At 44.7% G+C, this 22,812-nt stretch overlaps 1 protein-coding gene across 1 annotated transcript in view; it reads right to left on the reverse strand.

Moving 5' to 3' along the window:
• The window catches only part of LOC146811701 (polyserase-2-like), a 1,284,631-nt gene that overhangs the window by 571,706 nt on the left and 690,113 nt on the right, over positions 1–22,812 (reverse strand). Inside the window, exon 8 of the mRNA XM_085615101.1 lies at positions 108–333. Within this exon, the coding sequence (XP_085471227.1) occupies positions 108–333 (226 nt within the window). The remainder of the gene's footprint in view (positions 1–107; positions 334–22,812) is intronic.

Here is a 22,812-nt window from a genome sequence, read left to right on the forward strand (position 1 = left end):
CGAAACATACACATTTTTTTGTAAATAACATTTTCATTCTTCAGGAAAACACATTAACCCTCCTAAACATAAGTGAACTGGGTGAGGACATATATGCATACTCTTACCTGCTGGCTCAATAACATTTGCACAATCCTCACCATCCACATCATCTGAAACTTGGATTGTCTGGTTAGCAAAGTATATCCCAGAAACTTTTTCTTGGATCCAGTCAGCATAGGCTGAAACCTCAGTGAACACCGCTGGCTTGTCAGGTCCTGAACTGAAGGTTGCGACTCCTGTTAGGAACCAGACCCCATTCTCCTGGCAGACAAGCGGCCTCCCGATATCACCCTGGAAATAATAATAATGAGTGGGCCATCAGAATGTGAAATTTAGTGTAACAGCATATAAAAGTGGATCTTACTACAGTGGCGCAACAGAAATGCTGCTACCTAAGTTATGTAACTTTTTTTTCTGATGGATACATCTACCTGCAGATTCCACCCCTCTTGAATAGATTTACAAACAGTACTACCCAGGGGATGCAGGACTTGATGGATGGTTACACCAGGAAATCCGGAAGTAGAGATCTGGCGAAATGTCCATCCTTCCTTCCCTCTGAATCCAGACAATAATACCTGGCAAAGGCTGCAGTGGAGCAACCAAATGGGCGCTCTGCAAATGCTGCCTACAGCAACCCCTTTGCCCAGAGCACATTTTGAAGCTTTGGCCCTCATAGAATTGCCCTAATCTTCTTCAAGAGCTCCTTTTGGGCCATTGTGTACCAAATCGTTATACAAATGGTAAGGTTGTTTTCTGCACCACTTTACCCTTCTTGTTTCCCACATAACCAATATAGAATTAGTCTTCCACTTGGAATCTCTTTGTCCGGTCGATATAAAAAACTCACCGCCATGTTCGGATCTAGCCTATTCAACTTCTCTTTCTCCTTAATGGGATGAGGAGGGGGAAAAAGGAACAGAATGAGAAGGACTCACCCAAATGGAAGGGGTCACCAAGTTAGGAAGGAAAGCAGCGAGCAAGGGCTCAAACAAAGACCGCATTAAAAAGGTTAACAAAAAATGTATATCCCACTGGGGCATAATAAACTAAGTGGGAACACACATGTTGACCTTTCAAGAATCTTAACACAATGAGCCAATTAAAAAGGAGGTCTGGTTCAGAAGGCAAAGGAAAGAGACAAAGGCTGCTAGACACCTCTTCACTGTACCCACAGGACATCCTTCCTGGACCAATGAAATTGGGAACTGGAGGATGTTAGATAGCCATGCTTTCATGGGGTCATTCTGGTGAAATATGCAAAAAGTGACAGACCTGTGCCACCTCCAGGATTAAACAGGTTTGGTGGGGAAATGAAGGGCAGATAAGATCACATCCACCATGTCATCAGGCAGCTGGAAGGCTGTCAAGTGTCCCCACTGAATTGCCATGCATGAAGGTATAAACTCTGGAGATTCGTGTGAAGGACTTGACTGGGCCCGAAGATCCAACTTTACAGGAAGGAGAAGCAGTGAATGTCTGCATACGTTAACCTTCTTGGTCAATCCGGAGCCAAATGACTTGGTCCCGGTCTTTGCAGATCCTGTGGAGCATTCAAGGGTATGAGAAAGAAATGAAGAGGTAAGCACCACTTCAACCCAAATGCGTCCCCCAAAGCTCCTGCTGGTGGGAACAGAAAGCCAGGCAATGTGAACTGGAACAAGTGGGAAGGGGAGCTACATGAGGCTTGTCTCATTGATCGAAGATGCTCTTCACAGCCTCCAGGTGGAGATGCCACTCGTGGTCAGTTAGGTGACACAGACTCAGGTCATCTGCTCTGGTATTCAGCGATTCGCCACCAGCTACATTCCGTGTTTTGGTGCTCAGGATCAGAGCTTCTCATATGAGAGATTGGGACCCTACTCCCCACGACGTCTTTTGGAGACCAAAGGCCTATGATCTCCAGTTCCTTCAGGTGAACCCCCAACCTAGATTGAAGGGATCTGCCACTACCACAGTCACAGCTAGACGGGGCTGGAGGGCTGGTTCTCCTGCCACACCATGCAAGCTCCACCGCAGCATCCCTGGAGATCAATTTGGAGTCTGACAGAGCCACTGTCTGTGGAGGAACTGCTGAAGAGTCTTCATGTACCAGTGGGCATGGGTGAGCAGAAAAATGCAAGATGGTAGCAGACCAAGCAGGCAGCACACACACAGAACAAGAATGCAAGCACCTTCCTGAGAACACAGGTGCAGTGCTTGGATGTCCTGTATCTGCTGCATAGGAGGAAAGACTCATAACAGGATTGTATCCAGTACTGCCCCTATGAACATGAGGTGGTGGAATGGCTTGAGGTGAGATGTGGGCACATTGATGAAGAAGCCCTGCTCCATAGACATGTTGCAAACTGCATATGTGATACACCATCTCTGGAGTCCTGGCTTTTAGGAGCCAGTCGTCCAAGAAGAGAAAAACTCAAATTCCCAACCTTTTGAGATGCGTTGACGCTCTGCCATCACCTTTGTGAGGACATGTGGGGCTGACATCAGGCCAAAGGGAAGTATTGCATACTGATATTGAGTCGTACCTACCACAAATCACAAGTACTGTTGGACCTCAGGTTCGGTATGTAGAAATACATGCCTTTCTAGTTGAGTGACACCATGCAGTCTCTCATTTCCGGCATCAGAAGAACCTGAGATAGGGATTACTTCTTGAACTTCTGTTCCAAAGGAAGAAGTTAAAGGCCGAGGCCCTGTCAAGGGCTGGACACTGGGGGCCTCATTTATGAGACTCCTTGCACGTCCGGAACGTCACTTTTTGTGACGTTCCGTGGCGCAGAAGCCTGCGTGATATTTATCATGCAGCACTAAGCCACTTTTTTGGCTTAATGCTGCCTGATATATATCAGTCCATTTAACGCAGTGTTCTGCATTAAAGGGGCGTGCAATGGGTGTTGCTGGGAGCGTTCCCAGTAACATCCATGGCCTTTTGACACTGCCCCAGATTTACGAGAAATCATACATCTGAGGCAGTGCCAAAATATTACGCCTGAGGCGTAGGGGAGGCACAACAAGGAGAAATATCTTTATTTCTCCTCGGTTTTCCTTTTTGTATGTGTCTGCAGCACACATAGAAAGAGGAAAAGCCTCTTGTGATAATTTTTGTACAGTAATGTTTCCCTTCCTGTACAAAAATAATCATCCCCGCAATGCAGGCACCCTTGCACCATGGTGAAAAGGTGCCTGCGTTGGTGTACGGCAGCCGATTGTGCGCCGGCGCAGGGGAAAAGGACAGGCATGCGACGTACCTTATAGATACTGTGCATTCCTGCCCTTTTCTTTTGCCGTAGGGAAGCGCAGCTGGAAGGCCAGATGTGCTGCCCTGCGGTAAAACCTCATCTTGAGTTCTTCTTCCTCCACAGAAACTGACTGAGACATGGGTGACCCTTTCCAGTAGCCACAGAGAAGTTCAGAGTAAAACTTTACCGGGCAAGTGGTGCATCCTAGAATGAGCCCCCGAGTAGGAAAAAGTAACAAGGCCAGAAAATACCTCCTGGTGTCACTAGGAATGCAGATACCAGAAGAAGAACCTGGAAGAAGGGAAAATGACAGGAGCAGAAGAAACGAAGAATGCAACAAAAGAAATCCAAACATGTTGCAGTGCACCTTTTTCCAGGCTTCTGCTGCTTAAATACTCCCGAGCCAGTAAGCCATTCCAGAATCCCATTGGGATTCCTGAAGGAAAAACACAGGACAGCATCCATCTTGGATAGGTATACATATGCATCACTTCCTGTAGTTAAGCTGGGGAGACGAGAAAGACACAATACCAGGAAGCCCAGGAGAGGATAAGAATTAATGCCCAAAACGTTGCAGAGTGCTGCCAGACGACATGCTGGAAATGTGCGTGACCTTTAATACAAGAAAAACCGCAAGAGGTTTTGAACCCACAGAGGTCTGACATGCTCGCAATCTTGATCTTAAACATTTAATAGGGACAGGCATGACAGTATACCCACCTCCAAACTCTCCTGGTTTAATCGGATGTCATCTGAAAATAATTGATGGATTAAGACTGGAGAGATATGGTGCATCGGCCAGGGCAGCTGACTTCAGAGCACAGGGTTCACAGTTTGATCCCTGGCTCCAGTGGCAGCTCAGCTCAGCACCATGTGACTCTGGGCAATAGCTCACTTAATTTCTACGACAGCCCCCAGCACCTTGAGACCCGTAAGGGTGAGTCGATCGCGCATTACAAATACGGATTTACATTTTTTTATATTTACATTTAAGACTGGAGCAGAAACATTAGAAGCATCTTCCTAAGATTGTTTACTGGTAGGGTAACCTTTGCAAATTATCAAAAACTGCAATTTCTCTTGTAAAATCTGTGAATCACAAATGTCCTGTAGCTTATATTGAGGCAAATGTTTTACAAAGATTGGAGATGGCAAGGGTGAAGAGCAGTGACAAAAATCAAGACAAACAGGTTTTTGCTGAGATGGATAAAAAACTCAATGAATCTTCCACCTCTGTAATGCTAAAGGCACTCCTATGTATTGAAACCACGTGATGACCTTTGACTACGATTATTTTAATTGACTTTTGGTGTTTTACTTTATCCTAGCTTGAAGGTAGACATCATTTTTCCTGCATGTGCCATTTCCTTGAATATTTCTTTCATGTCTCTTTGTAGTTTTAGGGTGGGGAGCTTTCACAGAGTAGAACAGCCTTGCCAGGAAGAGAACGGGTGGGATGTGCATTTGAAAGTATGAGAGAGAGAGAGGTGTGGAATGTACTTCTTGGTCTCAAAGTGTAGTGTTATTTGCAGTGGTGCTCAAATGTGCATTATGTTGTACATTATTTGGGAGATGAAGTTTTTACATCACAACATCCTTTACAACACATACATTTACATCGCATACCACTACAACAAATGTTTTAAAACTACATTTACAACGCATTCCATTACATCACATTATACCTTTACAACGCATACCTTTACAACGCATACCATTACAACGCATACCATTACATTGCATTTAAGGTAAGTGTTGGATAGTGTAGGGGTAAAAATTACTATTCTAACTCCAGGGGGTGCAACAGTAGCGTAAGTGTTGGATAGTGTAGGGGTAAAAATTACTATTCTAACTCCAGGGGGAGCGACAGTAGCGTAAGTGTTGGATAGTGTAGGGGTAAAAATTACTATTCTAACTCCAGGGGGTGCAACAGTGGGGTAAGTGTTGGATAGTGTAGGGGTTCTATGCGTTGCAATGGTATGCGTTGTAATGTGGTAAATTTTAATTACCTAGACTTAATTTATGCGGTAAAATTCAATAAGAATAACTCAGTAAAAATAAGAGGCAGAATCCGTGGTATTTGAGGTTTTAAAATGGGTTTATTCCTTACAAAGGAATTGGTTCGAACCAGGCAATCGGGTTCCGTCACCACTAAGGTTCGGGAAGGGATAGAGCAATACTTTATTGACAGGTTATCATATATATAGTAAATGCATTACAGTGAAGACATATGCAGAAGGCGTGACAGCTGAGAAGAGAGATAAGAATACACATACGTAATGAAAAGGCGTTACAATAGGCGTGCATAAGGGCGTGTACTAGAAACGTCATTCTGATGATGACACAGATGGGTGGATCCATAGGAGAATCCTGCAAAGTCAGCAGAAATACATGGCAGTGATGCGCGTGCAGCAGCATGACGTGTGATTGACGTGTAACTGGAGGGTGAAGGGGACTTGACATTTAGCCATGCTTGAGGAGACAGAAGTCTGTGATGTCAGAACAACCTAATCCCAAATCGTATCTAATATCTTGTGTTTAAGGAACTGTATTATCTGGAAGGAAAGGTCTCTCAGGCAGAGGCTATCCTATACTGACTTCTAGTGCGTGTATAAGCGTCTATGTGTCTACATGAGATGCGAGGAGGCATGGGCCTACCATGGCAACAGAAGCCATGAATTACTTGCACGGAGACAGTAAGGCCGGGCCCTTTGCTCTGTAGCTGGAAGGATGTTTACCTAAACTACTAGACAGGAATGCATTTCTCGAGGAGCGGAGCAGATAACTTGAAGGCTGAATACAGTTTTGGCAGGCAACAGGCCGGGCCAGGCACCGTTAGCCGCGCAGGAAGTAAGACAAAGGTCATGGATACAGATGCAGGTCCAGGCTGGAGCATTCAGAGGCAGAAGGCAGGAAAAGCTCGATGGCAGAATTCAGGGCCTACCTTGCCAGAGCTGGAAAACGTGAAAAGTATACCATATAAAGGCGGTGGCAAGGCATACTTAGGAACGGAATATTCGACCCATTCATGGCGGATCTGAAAGAGGACATGTTGACGTTGGACACAATTGTATTTGCGTCTTCATAGCTTGAAGTGGAGGGAACATACATGTACTTGTAGCATGTACATGGAGCCGTTGGGGTCTAAGATAGGGGACACAATCGATCATAAAAATTCATATTTCCTCATTCCCTCCTTGTCCCCTACGGACCCTTCATGAGATATCGATCCTCAGGAATCCATCAATCTGTTCATGTAACATCATTTGCTCTTCTTTCTTCTTCCGGGATTTTGAATTAGAACTTGAACGTGGAATACATGATGTGGCACACAGGCCGCAAATCGCTGGTCCACATTGTAGACACAGGCAGCAACTGAATACTATGAGAAGGCCAATACCTAGGAGGGATAGGACTTTCCATCCCCAGGCTGACAACACGCTCCAGAACCAACCGGACCATGTCCAGGTGCCTGGATTCTGATGTATCTGGCTTGCAATCTTATGAAGACGAGTTATGGCTTTATATACTGACGGCGCGTTTTCTGGAATGAAAACACAACAACTAGATCCGATGACTCTACAGGCTCCGCCCCTATCGGCCAGGATGACGTCAAGGACAAGACGATTTTGGAGAACAACAATCCGCATCGCAGACTGCTCCTCTGTTAAGTTGCCTAGGGCAGAGGTAGTTTCATTCACTACTGCTTCAAGGGTTCTGGTTAATCTGCGTATCAGTTTACTATTAGAGACAACACCTATGTAGGGAAAGAGACCTTTATTGAAGTCTGTATATTGTTCCCATGCTGTTTCAGTGTAGTCGACAATCGGGAGATCTCTCTGGGGTCTATTGTGTACTAGATGGGTATTTCTATGGTAATCAGGAGGGGCTAGGAAAACAGGTGGCAGAAGGAATGCAATGTAACAGGTACCATCCCAATCCAGGGGTAAACGTATATATGCGGTATGACCACAAATGAAGTAGGAATGACGGGAAGCTCTAAATGTAGACTTGCCTTTATCACTGAATTCGATCACAGTAGTACATTTACTATGACCCAGATGTACTGAACCATTCTTTCTTACACATAATTCACCTTTGACTGGTAATACGGACATAGCAGGCAAGACTGATGCAGCTTCGGATTCAACATTCAGAATCATGAGGTTAAGTGTAAAGTTACCTAATCCATATACTTCATTTTCTAGATCAGTTCCTGTCCTTTTGGGAAGTCCCTCCTTGTTGGGGTAGCAGGCTTTAAGCAAAACTAAGTTCAGGTTTCCCCATACCCAGTTGCTCTGGTAAACTACGGTATTTGAATCTAAAGAATTAATCAAACTAAACCATGCGCCACAGGAACCATTGTGTGTGAATGGATACGGAAAGAGGGGCAGAACTCCCTTGTATTTCTGATAGGGTGGGAGTCGGCCACATATCCAACAATTTGTAGCGTTGCTGGCCTGATGGGAGTGATGTAACATACTAATGAATGTGTTGTTGCGCAGCGCAAGTCTATAAGGCAACTCATGTGGAGGTAATTCGCTAAAAGAATGTTCGGCAGTAACATTGTAAGCAGAATGAGCACGCTTGAAAATAGGATAGTATATGTGCAACAGTATACTTGCAGCAATAATCAAAAGATTTAGAAAAAACATAATCAACAATGTCACTATACAGTGACTATGAAGTGATTTACAATATGCACGTTTCTTGAGCTGTTTCTGTCTATCTCTCTCTCGATTTCGCTCTAGAGGATACATGTCAGAGACTAATTTAACCGATTCACCTAGGAGAGGACTTAAACAATCAAATTGTCTGACTTGCTAGACCTTAGTTTCAGTTTGTATTCTTGGGCAGCAGTTCTCTCGACCAGGGGGAGTTTTGAATCAGTCTGTGGAGGGGGGTAGGGCTGAGAGTTCAAATCAGAAGGCAGTCCATGAAATTTCTTGATGTGGCTCGAGTGTAGCCAACCCTTGCGACCCTCGACCTTCACTGCTGTCCTCGTGGTCAGAAGTACTAATTTCGGCGTTTGCCAGCGAGGCTCCAGCGGGCTCCTCCTGTCGAAATTTCTTATAAAAACAAAATCTCCGGGAACCACTTCATGGGGCTTCACCTCGGTGTTGTCGGGAAAGGCTGCAGCTACCTGTGAACGGCAAGATTGTAGTGCAGACATCAAGGAAGCAAGGTAATCTGTCAGCATATTACAATCAACATCAGTGATTTTACGAGGTATAGGCGTCCCCCACATATTTGGTGGCCTACCGAAGACCACCTCGTACGGGGATAGCCCTGTTCGAGAATGTGCTATCATTCTCATGTAAAAGAGTGCAACTGGTAAGGCTATTATCCAGTCGACGCCTTTCTCTCTACAGATTTTAGAAAGTCTAATTTTCAGAGTCTGGTTGTGACGTTCCACGAGACCTGCTGCCTCGGGATGCCGGACACAGTGGAATTTCCATTGATAGCCTAACAGGAGTGAAATGTGTTTCATTAGCTCGGATGAGAACGGTTGACCGTTATCTGAGTACACGATACGGGGCAAACCATACCGTGGGAAGAATTCACGAACCAGCTGCTTGGCAGTGGTCGGGGCAGTGTAATCTGAGACCGGATATGCTTCTGTCCAACGGGAAAGAGCGCATACAACTACGAGAACATATTTGAATCCTCGACAACGTTCCATCTGGATATAATCCATCTGGAGGACTTCAAAAGGGTGATCAGGAGGTTGAAATCCACCTTGCTCTACAGGAACGCCCTTACCTGGGTTGAACTGACAACAAATCATGCAAGTACGCACTTTCTGTTTGGCTGCAGCTCGTAAGTGTTTATTAAACCAAATGTTTTGAATACTGTCTAACATAGCTTTCTCTCCTAGATGCGCTGGACTATGTATTGTGTTTACGATAACTTGAACCATTGAGTCGGGGAGAAACCATGTAGATTTTCCCTTCGTCATCCATCCCTGATCTGTTTGGATCCCTCCTAGTTCAGTCCATTTCTTGATTTCCTCTGGTGTAGCATGTGTCTGTATGTCAATTACATCAAGGGCGGGATCCCTAACTGTCATGCAGTGTGTCGGTGTCGGAACTATTATCTTTGTCAAGTCAGTTGCATGAGTTCGATTCTGTGCTGTTTGCTTAGCTGTTCGGTCTGCTAGGTCGTTACCCTGGGAAATGATATCGGTGACTTTTGTATGGGCCTTGCACTTCATGATAGATATCGAAGTAGGCAGATGTATTGCATCTAACAGAGCTTGAATGAGGGGACCGTGTTGAATATTGGCACCGTGAGAAGTCAAATAACCTCTCTCTCGCCAAAGGACTCCGAAGTCGTGTACAACTCCGAATGCATAACGTGAATCTGTGTATATGTTGACTCTCTTATTTTTGGCTTGAATACAGGCTTGTGTCAGAGCGATGAGCTCTGCTGCTTGAGCTGACAATGTGTCAATACAATTTGTTTCAATACCTTCGGTGTCTGTCGTGACTGCGTAAGCGGCCACTAACTCTCCTGTACTTGTTCTCATGCATGAACCATCCACATAAAGTGTCAGGTCTGGATCTGGTAATGGAACATCTGTCAAGTCTTGTCTGGGTTTCGTCGTAATAGTAATGACTTCAATACAATCATGTGCCAATGGGTCTGTTCCACTTAATGGCAAAAGTGTGGCAGGATTTAATGTACTACAGCGTCTGATTTCTATGTGTGGCTGAAACAATGTTAATTCGTAACCTGTCAGTCGTGCTATAGTCAAGTGCTGAGTCTGAGTTCGGTTTAAAAGAACTTCCACGGAGTGTGGAACTTGCACTGTCAATTGATGTCCTAATACTATGGAATCGCTTTGTCTGATCGCTAAAGCTGTTGCTGCGACTGATTTCAGGCACGTAGGCAGAGCCTGAGCTACTGGATCTAATGTGCTAGAAAAGTAAGCACACGGCTTGTGTGAACCTGCTTGTTCCTGAGTGAGTACTGACAAAGCAGTACCTTCGCGTTCTGTAACAAAAAGTGTAAAAGGCTTACTATAACATGGTGTCGCTAAAACAGGTGCTTGACATAAGGCTTTCTTTAAGTCTTCAAAAGCTTGTGTATGTGCCTGAGTCCAAGGGAGGACAGTCGAAGTCGCTGCCTCCTGGGTTGTCAACTGAATGAGTGGCTTTACTAGAAATGCATATTGGGGAATCCATTGTCTACAGTATGAAGTGAGACCTATGAAGGCCCGCACCTCCTTTTGTGTCTTGGGTGGTGGCATGTTTACAATTAACTGGATGCGGTCAGGTGTGAGCTGTCTCCCCCCCTTGGACAGCAAGTGCCCAAGGTACACAACTTGCTGAACACAGAATTGCAGCTTCGAAGGGGACACCTTGTGCCCCTTGTCGGCCAGAAAATGTAAAACCGTCAGTGATGCTTTTTCACATTCGGGTTCGCTTCGGGCGGTGATCAGCAGATCATCGACGTACTGAAGCAGGGCAGTGTTAACAGGCATGTGGATACTGTCAAGTTGTCTTTTCAGTGCTTGGCTATAGATACTGGGGCTTTCTGTGAATCCTTGAGGTGCGCGTGCAAATTTGAAGCTTCGTCCATTTAAAGTGAATCCGAACAAATATTGGCTTTCCGGATCAATTGGGACGCTAAAGAAGGCGTTCTTGAGGTCAATTACAGTAAAGAACGTTGCTTCTGAATCAATAGCTGACAACAATGAAGAGATATCTGGAACCACTGGATATTGTGGTACAATGCATTTATTCAATTCGCGCAGATCAATAATTAATCGATAAACTGGGGGTGCATTTGGATCAGTTCGTTTAAGAACCGGAATTATAGGAGAATTACATACATTGGAGTCGGTTTCCACAACCACTCCTTGTGCAATGAGCTCGTCAATGATTTGCAGCAAAGCCACTACAGCATCTGGAGGTAACTTGTATTGTCGAATTCGTGGTAATACCACTCCTGCTTTGAGTGTGACTCGATATGGTGTAATGTGCATACAACCTACATAAGTGGGGCCTTGTGCCCATAAATGTGCAGGGACATTCTGTAACCGGTGATCCATGTCTCTAAATACATAGTGACCTTTAAAGTCACGCAAAAATAGTCGTACCCCCTCCGGGGAACAACATATTACAGCTCCTAGAGCTTTCAGTGTCTTTATACCTAACAAGTTTTCTGGGCATGATTTTGTAAGCAATAGATCTGTAGTCCGTGTCAATGGACCAACTGCAAGAGGCAGAGGTTGCGATACTTCATTAACAATAGGCTGTCCTGAAAATCCAAGGGAAACATTTTGTGAGCCTGAGAGGGGTGCCCCTGGAACCTCGTCGTGACTTATAGTTGTTCTGCTTGCCCCTGTATCAATTAAGAACTTTCTGTCTTTCCCTAATACTTGACTATGTACATAAGGACCCTCTTGATCTACGGGAACCTCAATAAGGGGTAAGCCAACTTCCCTCTCTAGGCTGTTTCATGTGTATCGCTGATAATCGGGATAGTCATTTTGTGCATACTGGTACATCTGTTGTGTCGTCTTTTGTGTTGCGGCAATAGGCTGTGACTGTGGTACCGCTACGGTCTGTTGTGCAGCTTGCATAGGCTGTACATTCTGAGGTACTTGTTGTTGGATCTGATCCTGTCTAGGTGGACGTGGTCTCTCCTTGGTTTTACCCGTAGAGATATTATGTTTCAGAACTGCACAATCGTTTATATAATGACCTGGCTGTTTACAATAGTTGCATGTCCCTTTAACAGGAATCGCTGAATTACTGGACTGTGTCGCACCCTTTTTATGACTGTCAGCTGGAACTGACTGGGCGACGAGCATTTTCATTTTCGTGTCTTTCATACGTCTTTGTTCGTGTTCTTGTTCTTCTCTAATTCTATTCTGGTGGTACTGTAACATTTGTAACATTTGTGACGGGGTATTTGCTTGCCAAGAGCTCTCTACTTTCAATACTCTGTTCTTAACCTGAGGCAAGGAATTTTCAACTAGTTTCGTTACAAAAAGATGTGGATATGAATCGCTACTTGCTTTCAGGCCGCTATTAATACCAAAACATTTTTCAAATCGGGAATAAAAATCACTAGTGTCTTCATCGGGTTTCTGTTTGCAAGCTGAAATTGCTCCCCAGTCTTCCTTTTTCGTAGTTAATAAACGTGGCAATACTTGTACTAATAATCCTGGTAATGCTTTAGTTTTTTCTCCAAGCCCTAGGCCTGCAGTTCGGGCATTTTCTTCGTTTTCTAATGCGGTCCAATCAATCTTTTGTTCTCCCACCTCCCACTATTTTCTTTGAGTTTCTCGTAAATACCGGCAGGCAATAATACTTTCAATATTTTCATAATGTCAGGATAGGTATAATCACCCATGAGTAACATGTCTTTTATTTCACGGTGGAAACCTGCTGGATCTCTGTCATGACTGGGCACTAATTTTTTCATTTCCAATAGTTCTATTTTAGTTATAGGCGTGTACACAAACACGCGTCTAAAAGTATTATCATCATTTCTAACAGGATGTACTTCGCGTAAGGGATTCTGTCTGTCTATGTAATACGTCTTTCTTTCCATGGAGGGAGCTGGATCATGCTCTGGACACAAAAAGGCACTATATCTGTGTCGATATTCTAGAATTACTTTAATTAGATCGGTACCTAGACCTCTCCATTTATTCATGAGTAGTTCTATCAGTATATCAGGTAGGGGACCAGGATCGGAGTGTTGGCCTTTATATAATATAAGGAGGTGTTGTATCATGTATATACCAGCTAAACGCTGTTCGTCTGGTGAAAGATTCAAAAACGTATGTACTAGCGCGTCATCACTATATTTATCAGAACTGTCAGCCCATTGTACTGCTGACCTGGCTAATTCTTGTTCATCCATAGAATCGAGTACATGGTACCCCATTCGTTCTTGAAGTATTTTATCAGTAGCCTGAAACAAGTGTTCAGGGGTCTTCGGATTTGACATAGCTGTTTGAAAAATTCTCTTACTTTCTGGACGTATCGGACGTATTGAATTATTGAAGGATCTTCCTTTTCCTACATAAGCTATCGTTTCTCTAGCTGGTAATTGTAATTGTCCTGTTGTCATTTCTAGCTGTTCCTCCTCCCCGGAGGACTCTGTTTTATCCGCATCTGTTTCTCTTTCAGGCTGTTCTCTTTCACATATTTGTTCTACTGTTTTTCTGATCCTTCGATACATACTTTCTATACTATTCTGTTTATCATGTTTTCCGTCTGCTATATTCTGGCCCCATTTGTTAAGTGCTCTCATTTCTTCCGCGTCTACACCTGGCCTATCTCTGTGTCTTATCAGGCAGTTTATGAAGAAGCGTAACAACAGTTTTTGCGTGTCCACTTTCTGGTATGCCATGGCCTCGCCAATACTTTCAGGACCTTGCCCTGTTTGGACAAAGTGATATATTTTGTCTAGGTGTTCAATCATTCCTGGTAGCATCATTAAATAGTTCGCAACTCGTCGTAGACGTACTGATGATAGCATCATTCTGTCGTCTTTACCTGGTACTGGATCATATCTACAATCTGTAAGAGGCTCTTTAAATATGTCATAATTCGCTGTTTGAGGGGTACGTTGGTGTGCTAAATCCCTATAAGTCAATCGACGCACTGATGGCGGCGTATGAAAACTTCCTGTCGCACCTCCTGAGGTGCCAGGTCCAAAAGGATTCGTTGGGTGTAAGGTAGGATGAATAGGTGCAGGAAGAAGTGAAGGAACGGGCGGAAGGTTTGGAACGGACGGAGGAGTATGTTGCTGCAGAAGTGGGGGCAGATTATCTCGGGGTCGAGCGCCATTAGCAGGCGGTGTGCGTGGCGGCGGAGTATTAACATATTCGGGGGCTACATCGTCTAATTAGGAAGAAAGGAAAATGTCCTTTGCAGTCTTGGGGTGCACTTTAGTCGGAAGCAATGGAGGTGGCAGATCTTTTGGTACTTCCAGGGTGGCCTTAGGTAAACCCTCGGCCAGAAGAGGATACATACCATTCATAAGAGTGTTTCGTTGTCTGTCTACTTGTTCTGCTTTTGCTCGGATACCTTCCTCAATTAATACATTTTCTCGGGCTTTGTCTGAATCCTCCCTACTTTTCTCTTCTTTTCTGAGCGCTTTCTCTGTGCGTCTATGCGATTCTTTACGCCATAATTCAATGGCATCTTTCTGTGACTGTCTGGCTTTCTTTTTTCATAATGCTTCTTCTACTCTCATGATGCAATCTGCATCCCATGTCCCAGCAACGGGCCATCTCTGATTCTCTGCTAAATCCTTAGTGTAGTCTACCCACAATTCGAGATATAATACGGCATCTAGGCCATGTTTATGGTACATAAAGTACCCTGGAGTGTCCCTAGGTGGAATGGGAACGGCTTCCTCGAGTATCCCTTTTCTAGTTCTAATCTGTCTTAATTTCGAGAATAACGGCATCTTGAACCTTGCTACTTGGTTCTTACTCGGACTTGAACACAATTAATACAATAAACACAGTAATGAAGATCGAACAATCACTCATACCACGACATTTAAAACATATTAAAACATTTTAGAACGAACAATGATAATTAGAATAAAACTAGTTAACTGAATAATACTAGATGTACTGCTAAACAGCGCAGATACACTGCTGAAACAGTGCAGACCAGGTCTGTGTACCCAAACCCGTCTTGACCAGCACAAACCAATGTGCACGTCTAGATGCGTCCCCAGCAACGGTACTCACCGGGAAGCACGGAGCGGAACAGAAGGCCTCGGAAGTCTGGACTGGACTAGACCAGACTGGACTGGACTCGACTCGTGACTTAGATACTTCGGAACTTCGGAATCTGGTGGGCCTCTGTATACCTCGGATCTTGCTCTCTCAGCTAGGCTCTGGTCGGGATCCTCCGCACTCCTCACCGCCTCGTCTGGGTGTTGATCGCAGCCTCAGTCACCCCCGTTGGCCTGAGGGAGATACAGGAAATCCTGCGGGTACGCGTAGTTGTCCGTCCGGCTGTGGCAGGAGACCGGGTCTGCAACGCACCTCCGGCGCGTGAGGTGTGAGAGGTGTCCCTATTCGGGCGCCAATTATGTGGTAAATTTTAATTACCTAGACTTAATTTATGCGGTAAAATTCAATAAGAATAACTCAGTAAAAATAAGAGGCAGAATCCGTGGTATTTGAGGTTTTAAAATGGGTTTATTCCTTACAAAGGAATTGGTTCGAACCAGGCAATCGGGTTCCGTCACCACTAAGGTTCGGGAAGGGATAGAGCAATACTTTATTGACAGGTTATCATATATATAGTAAATGCATTACAGTGAAGACATATGCAGAAGGCGTGACAGCTGAGAAGAGAGATAAGAATACACATACGTAATGAAAAGGCGTTACAATAGGCGTGCATAAGGGCGTGTACTAGAAACGTCATTCTGATGATGACACAGATGGGTGGATCCATAGGAGAATCCTGCAAAGTCAGCAGAAATACATGGCAGTGATGCGCGTGCAGCAGCATGACGTGTGATTGACGTGTAACTGGAGGGTGAAGGGGACTTGACATTTAGCCATGCTTGAGGAGACAGAAGTCTGGGATGTCAGAACAACCTAATCCCAAATCGTATCTAATATCTTGTGTTTAAGGAACTGTATTATCTGGAAGGAAAGGTCTCTCAGGCAGAGGCTATCCTATACTGACTTCTAGTGCGTGTATAAGCGTCTATGTGTCTACATAAGATGCGAGGGGGCATGGGCCTACCATGGCAACAGAAGCCATGAATTACTTGCACGGAGACAGTAAGGCCGGGCCCTTTGCTCTGTAGCTGGAAGGATGTTTACCTAAACTACTAGACAGGAATGCATTTCTCGAGGAGCGGAGCAGATAACTTGAAGGCTGAATACAGTTTTGGCAGGCAACAGGCCGGGCCAGGCACCGTTAGCCGCGCAGGAAGTAAGACAAAGGTCATGGATACAGATGCAGGTCCAGGCTGGAGCATTCAGAGGCAGAAGGCAGGAAAAGCTCGATGGCAGAATTCAGGGCCTACCTTGCCAGAGCTGGAAAACGTGAAAAGTATACCATATAAAGGCGGTGGCAAGGCATACTTAGGAACGGAATATTCGACCCATTCATGGCGGATCTGAAAGAGGACATGTTGACGTTGGACACAATTGTATTTGCGTCTTCATAGCTTGAAGTGGAGGGAACATACATGTACTTGTAGCATGTACATGGAGCCGTTGGGGTCTAAGATAGGGGACACAATCGATCATAAAAATTCATATTTCCTCAGTAATGACATGCGATTTAATATCTGCGTTGTAGTGACATGCGTTGTAGTGTCATGCGTTGTAGTGACATGCAATGTAATGGATGCGTTGTAGTGACATGCGTTGTAAAGGATGTTGCTATGTAATGACTGCGTTGTAAATGTAGTGCGATGTAATGACTGCGTTGTAAAGGTTTTTTCCCGGGGATGAAGTGTGCAGTGCTATAGGCAGTGGTGCACAAATGTGCATTGTGTTGTACTTTTGGCAGTATTATGAAGTTCTTACTATTGGCTTAGACATGCCCTCATGCCATCTTGAATTCTTCTGACTCTGTCTAGCTTGAGCTGTTGTGCACACAGGGAGGTCCCCGGATTCCTCAAGTTGTTTAGGCTATTCACATTCAAGGTTGTTTTGTTTTCTGTACTGGTGGAGACTTTCGTAAGCTTTGTTTAGATAAGGGACTGAAACATGTGAAAGTTCAGAAGGAATATGAGAACTCCTTTGCCTTTGGAATGCTTTCATGGAGAGTGGCCAACTCCAGTAAGTTTTCTTGGCGCAGAGGAGGGCCTCTCGGAAACTTCTTGTGCTTTGAGATTATAAAACTTAGGTTTGTTGTCTTGGAAACTGGGATTTGGAATCTGAATGGGGACGGACGTGTCTACTTCAGTGGCAGAACCCGGTTTGCTGAGGCTCTTAGCCCGGCTGTGAATCCCCCAGTCTGGAGTGGGCTAAGAGGCAGTGTTTGCAGCTGGTGAGGTGTTTTCTTTGAGTATTGACTTAGTGATGAGTGAGTGTGTCTGTGCACATTCAAGTCTTCAGTGGTTGTAATCATCTGATGTATTTAGTGTATATATCTTTCTGATTTCTTTCAGCGGACTTCCATATTATTATCTGCTTGTATTTCATTTCATATTATTATCCACGCATTTAACAGTTGCATTTGCCTACTTATAAGTGTGATATTATTGCTTGCACATATATATACATATATATATCCATATACATATGAATGTAGTTCATCTGGGAAAGCCTTTTTGTTAGAGAGTGCTGCACAAATAATACCCCATGCCTTATTCTGAGAACAGTCTATTGATGTGTTTCATTTTATGAGTGAGATCCCTTTCATGGTGTTTGGTGTTGTTTTTATTGCTTTGCCTTGTTTGAGACTTCATGTGGGAGGGCGGTATTTTCTATTATTTGGGAAGGCAAAGCAATATACACCTCAAAGAAAGACAAAGTTTGAAGGCTACCAAATTGATCTTTTGAACAATCCTAACAGGTTCAAAAAATCAAGGTTTAAAGTTATTTGAAGAAAAAAGAGACAAAAGGAATCTTGATGACAACCAGACGTTGCTTCGTATTTTGTATTCAGGAGAAAGATTTCTATGAACATCAGCACCCTGCTTCCTCCTATTGTTAGCCTTTTGCTGGTTTTCTTGGATTGCCTTTCTTAAATACTGTAAAACTGCCACATGTCTAGAGACTGCTGGCACAGAAAAATGTAGCCTGATGAACCAAAGGAAATGCTCTAGGATGAAAACCTTGTAAACAAAAAAATGAGAAAGTCTGTGTAGCATTGTGTATAACATTACTGTATGAAAATTCACATTGAGGCACATAAGGTGCCCAATCATCCTGAGCACAAAACAACGCAGGTATTGTTCCAGACTTTGATTAACTCATCCATTCTGACCATTAGGCTGTAGACTGAGATCAGTGGACAAAGAAACACCGATCTATAGAATTTTTCAAAAGGCCTTTCAAAAATAGGAAACAAATTGATATTCACGATCAGAGATTATTACTCGTGTTGATTCATTAAGACAGAAAATGTCTTGTACAAAGATCTGAGCCATCTGAGATTTAGCTGATGGAATTCTCTTTAAAGGCAAAAAATGTGCAATCTTGGAAAAAGTATCCACAGTGACCATTATTACTCTATAGCCATCCGATGGTGGAGGCTTACAATAAAATCTGGGGAACTCACAGTAGTAAAAGGTATTCAAAAGGATTGCTATGTTGTGGTTTGCATTGGGCATAAGCTGGGCAATCCAACACATATTGTTCAACATCTTTCTGAATTGAAGGCCACTAAAAAGATTGGAAAATGAGCTCCAGTGTAGATTCATCTGAAGAACTTCAACCATTGACTCTTTGGGACGGTATGAATAAGGATTAACCTTTAAAGTGCAATTTCTCTTGCTTGGTTCAGGATAACTCTTTCATTTCTTTGACTTTACTTTGTAAAGAACCAATCTTTACTCTTTCAAGGAAGAATCAGGCTAATATAATTACTTCTTAAAGTAGAAGTAAATCCTGTTCAAAGGTTAAAAGATTATCTGGATATCTGTGGGTTAAGCATCAGCCACTATGTTTTTGGTACCCCGAATATAAGTAATAAAAATGTTGCATTGGCTAAAGAAGATAGCCCATTTGGCCTGACAACTGTTTCTTCATTTAAAATTCTGGTGCAGATTGGGATGATTGGTTATGATTTAACCTCTTGAGTGCCCATGACGAGATGGTCTCGTCATGGGCCGCGGTTGCGCTGTGCCCATGACGAGACTATCTCGTCATGAGACCCGCCCGCTAATGAAACGCGCGGCACAGGGCGTGGAAAGGGCGGGGCACTCAAGGGGTTAAAAGGTTTCTTGAGCACACATCAGATAATGTCACCTTTTAGTGCAGGCTAATTTTGTGGCCAATAATTTGCACTCTAAGGCTAAATAGTGTTTTTCGCATTCAGACAAGATTAGCGACACTTAAAATATCCAGGACCTCATTTACAGTATTTTGATGCACGGCAGCGCAGCAAGCCTTCCTGCTGCCGTGAGTCAAAAGAAAAGGGCTGGAATGCACCATATCTACAAGATACGGCACATTCCCATTCTTTTCCCCTGTGCTGCTGCACAATGGGCTGCCATGCGCCAACACAGGCACCTTTGTGCCATGGTGTATTCAACCAGTTAGCATTTGTAGATGACAGCACTGTCACCCCTAAGGGTATCTGGGCACTGTGTCTCTGTCAAAGAGCCAGGTCTTGAGACTCTTTCTGAAGTCTGCCAGTGAGGGGGCTGTATGGAGCTGGAGGAGAAGATCGTTCAAGGTCTTGGCAGCGATATAGGAGAAGCAGAGGCCACTGCAGAGGCTGTGACGGATGTGGGGGGTGGGTGCGAGTGAAGAGGAGTGCAGGTGTCTGACGGGTTGGTAGAAGTTCAGTCAATGGTTGACATAGGCAGGTCCTTGGTCATGGAGGGCTTTGTAGTTGTACGTGAGGAGATTGAACTGTCATCTTTTCTAGATCAGGAGCCAGTTGAGGTCTCTCAGTTGGGGGGCAATGTGGGTTCATTTGGAGAGGTCCAGGATGAGTGTGGCTGCAGCATTCTGTTTGGTCTGGAGCCTTCTGAGGAGCTGGGTGGAGATGCCAGCATAAAGGGTGTTGCCATAGTTGAGGCGGCTGGTGACGAGAGCCTGCGTGATGGTCATTATGGTGTTGGTTGGGATTCATCTGAAGATTCTGCAGAGCATTCAAAGTTTGTGTAATCAGAAGGAGGCGACTGCATTGACTTGTCGTTTCATGGTCAGTTGGCTGTCGAGGATGATGCCAAGGTTGCATGCATGGTCAGTTGGTGTGGGTCTGAGTTCTGCAGGCCACCAGCTGTGGTACGATGCAGAGGTGCTCTTCCCGAAGATCAGTACTACAGTTATGTCAGAGTTGAGTTGGAGGCAGTTGTCTCTCATCCATTCGGCTACATTGGTCATGGCGTTATAGAAGTTGGTTATGGCGTTGGAGGGGTCCTCGGTGAGTGAGAGGATCAACTGAGTGTCACCTGCATAGGAGATTATTTTGAGTCTGTGGGATCTGACGACGTCAGCGAGGGGGGTCATGTAGATGTTGAACAGGGTGGGGATGAGGGATAGTTCTTGTAGTCTGCTGCATATGATGTCTTTGAGTGCGGAGGTGAAGGGAGGCAGTCAGATGCTCTGTGAGCATCCTGTGAGGAAGGAGGTAATCCGCTTGAGGGAGTCTTGCTGTATGCCTATGTTGTGGTGTCTGTTGATGAGGGTGTTGTGGGAGACTGCGTCGAACACTGTGGAGAAGTAGAGGAGGATCAGGGCCACGGTTTCTCCATGGTCGGGATGTGTTCTGATGTCATCAGTGGTGGCGATCAGCACTGTCTCAGTGCTGTGGTTGGCTCGGAATCCTGATTGAGAGGTGTCTATTTATTCATTTATATATTTATAGAGCGCGACAGCTACTTCCAACGGAAGTGTCCCGGCGCTAGTGTCCTACAGGTACAAGGGCTAGAGCAAGGAGAGGATAGCAGCGGTCTCTAAGGCAATCTGAACAACCAAGTCTTGAGGGCCTTTCTGAATGGCAGTTCCCTGTGCAGCTGTCTAAGATCATTGGGTAGGGTATTCCATAACCTTGTCGTTTTCACTGAGAACGCACGTCCACCTGTCCTAGGCTTTCTAAACCTAGGAATGATTAAGAGATTTTGGTTGCAGGATCTGAGAGTTCTTAGGGGAAGATATTTCTGAAGTCTCTGTCTCAGATAGCAGGGGTCAACCCCTCTCGTTGCTTTGTGAGCCAAGACAAGGGCCTTAAACTGCACTCTTTTCCTTACCGGCAACCAGTGCAGGCTTTGCAGATGAGGCGAGATATGATACCGTAAAGGCACATTCCTCAACAGCCTGGCTGCAGCGTTTTGGATACGCTGCAGTCTACCCATCAAGTAATCAGGCAGGCCAATATACAAACTGTTGGCGTAATCGAGTTGGGAAGTGATAAGGGCATGCACCACTGCCTTCCTACAGTTCATAGGAAGGAAGCGTAGGAATCTTCTAAGTGTCTTCAGTCTCCAAAAGCATTGGGAGGAGATATGCATGACTTGAGCCTTGCCAGACAGTTGCGAGTCAAACCTGACCCCTAGATTCCTCGCCGCCGTTACCGGTGTTGGGGGCGGGTTCAGTTCTGCTGGCCACCACAGCTCCGTCCGGGGAGGAGAAGGTTGGTTGAAGAATAAGACCTCCGTCTTATCCGCATTAAGCTTAAGACAGTTTTCAGTCATCCAGGCGGAGATATTTAGTAGGCATTGCTTAAAGTTGGTGAAAGCTATGTCACTATTTTCCTTAAAGGAGAAAATCAGCTGCGTGTCGTCTGCATACGAGACAACTCGCACACCCCATTTCTCAATGATGGCAGCAAGGGGTGCGAGATAGACATTGAAGAGCGTCGGACTCAATGCCAAGCCCTGTGGCACCCCCTGCGCCAAGGATCTAGAAGTGGAAACATGAGGGTGTAGAGCAACCTGTTGTGACCTCCCCTCCAAGAAAGACTGAAACCAATTCCACACGGTCCCAGTCACTCCTATCTGGTGTAATCTATGTAGGAGAATCTCATGGGAAACCGTGTCGAACGCTGCAGATAGATCCAACAAAACCAGCATTGCACATCTGCCTTGATCCAAGGTTTCCCGGATCGACTCGGTGACTTCCAGTAGGGCAGTTTCCGTGCTATATCCAGCCCTAAATCCTGATAGTGAATCATGAAGGTGATTATTGGATTCAAGGAAGTCCGAGAGTTGTCTCTGGACTTCTTTTTCAAGGATTTGTGCAGGGGCTGGCAATAGTGATATAGGCCTGAAATGTTTAAGTTCCGAAGGGTCAGCACCTTCTTTTTTAAGAATTGGTCGGACCAGTGCCTTTTTTCATTCCGATGGGACGATACCAGATTCCAAGGAAGAATTCCAAAGTGAATTCAAGGTATCGTTAAGAAGAGGAGCTAGGAGTTTAAACACTCTGGCCGGGCAGGGGTCCAGAGGGGAGCCAGACTTAATTTCCTGAAGTTCGTTCAGAGAGGCTGCCTTCTCAAATCTGCGAAAGGATGTCCAATAGGCTGCAGTACTAGTCCGAGGTAAATCACAAATACCGGTTGAAGGAAAGGTGGAATAGATCGTCAAAATTTTGTCCTGAAAAAAAGTGGCCAATTGCTCACATAGATCCAGGGAAGGTGCGATAGTACTCTTAATGGCTACAGGTTTCAGAAAGCCCTCCACTATCCTGAAAATCTCTCTAGAAGGATTGTCAGTGTTCATAATTTGTTTAGCCATGTAATCTCTCATAACCTTATGTTTTAAGGCATGGAATTTTTTTAGGGCTATCTTATAAACTTCTTTTGCAGTGGAATCATAACTCTTTCTCCAAATACGCTCAAGTCTCTTACATTGACTCTTTTCGCAACGAAGCTCCGTATTGAATCAGGGAGCAGAT

This window comes from Triturus cristatus, chromosome 7 (genome assembly GCF_964204655.1).
Source record: "Triturus cristatus chromosome 7, aTriCri1.1, whole genome shotgun sequence".
Classification (NCBI taxonomy): Eukaryota; Metazoa; Chordata; class Amphibia; order Caudata; family Salamandridae; genus Triturus; species Triturus cristatus.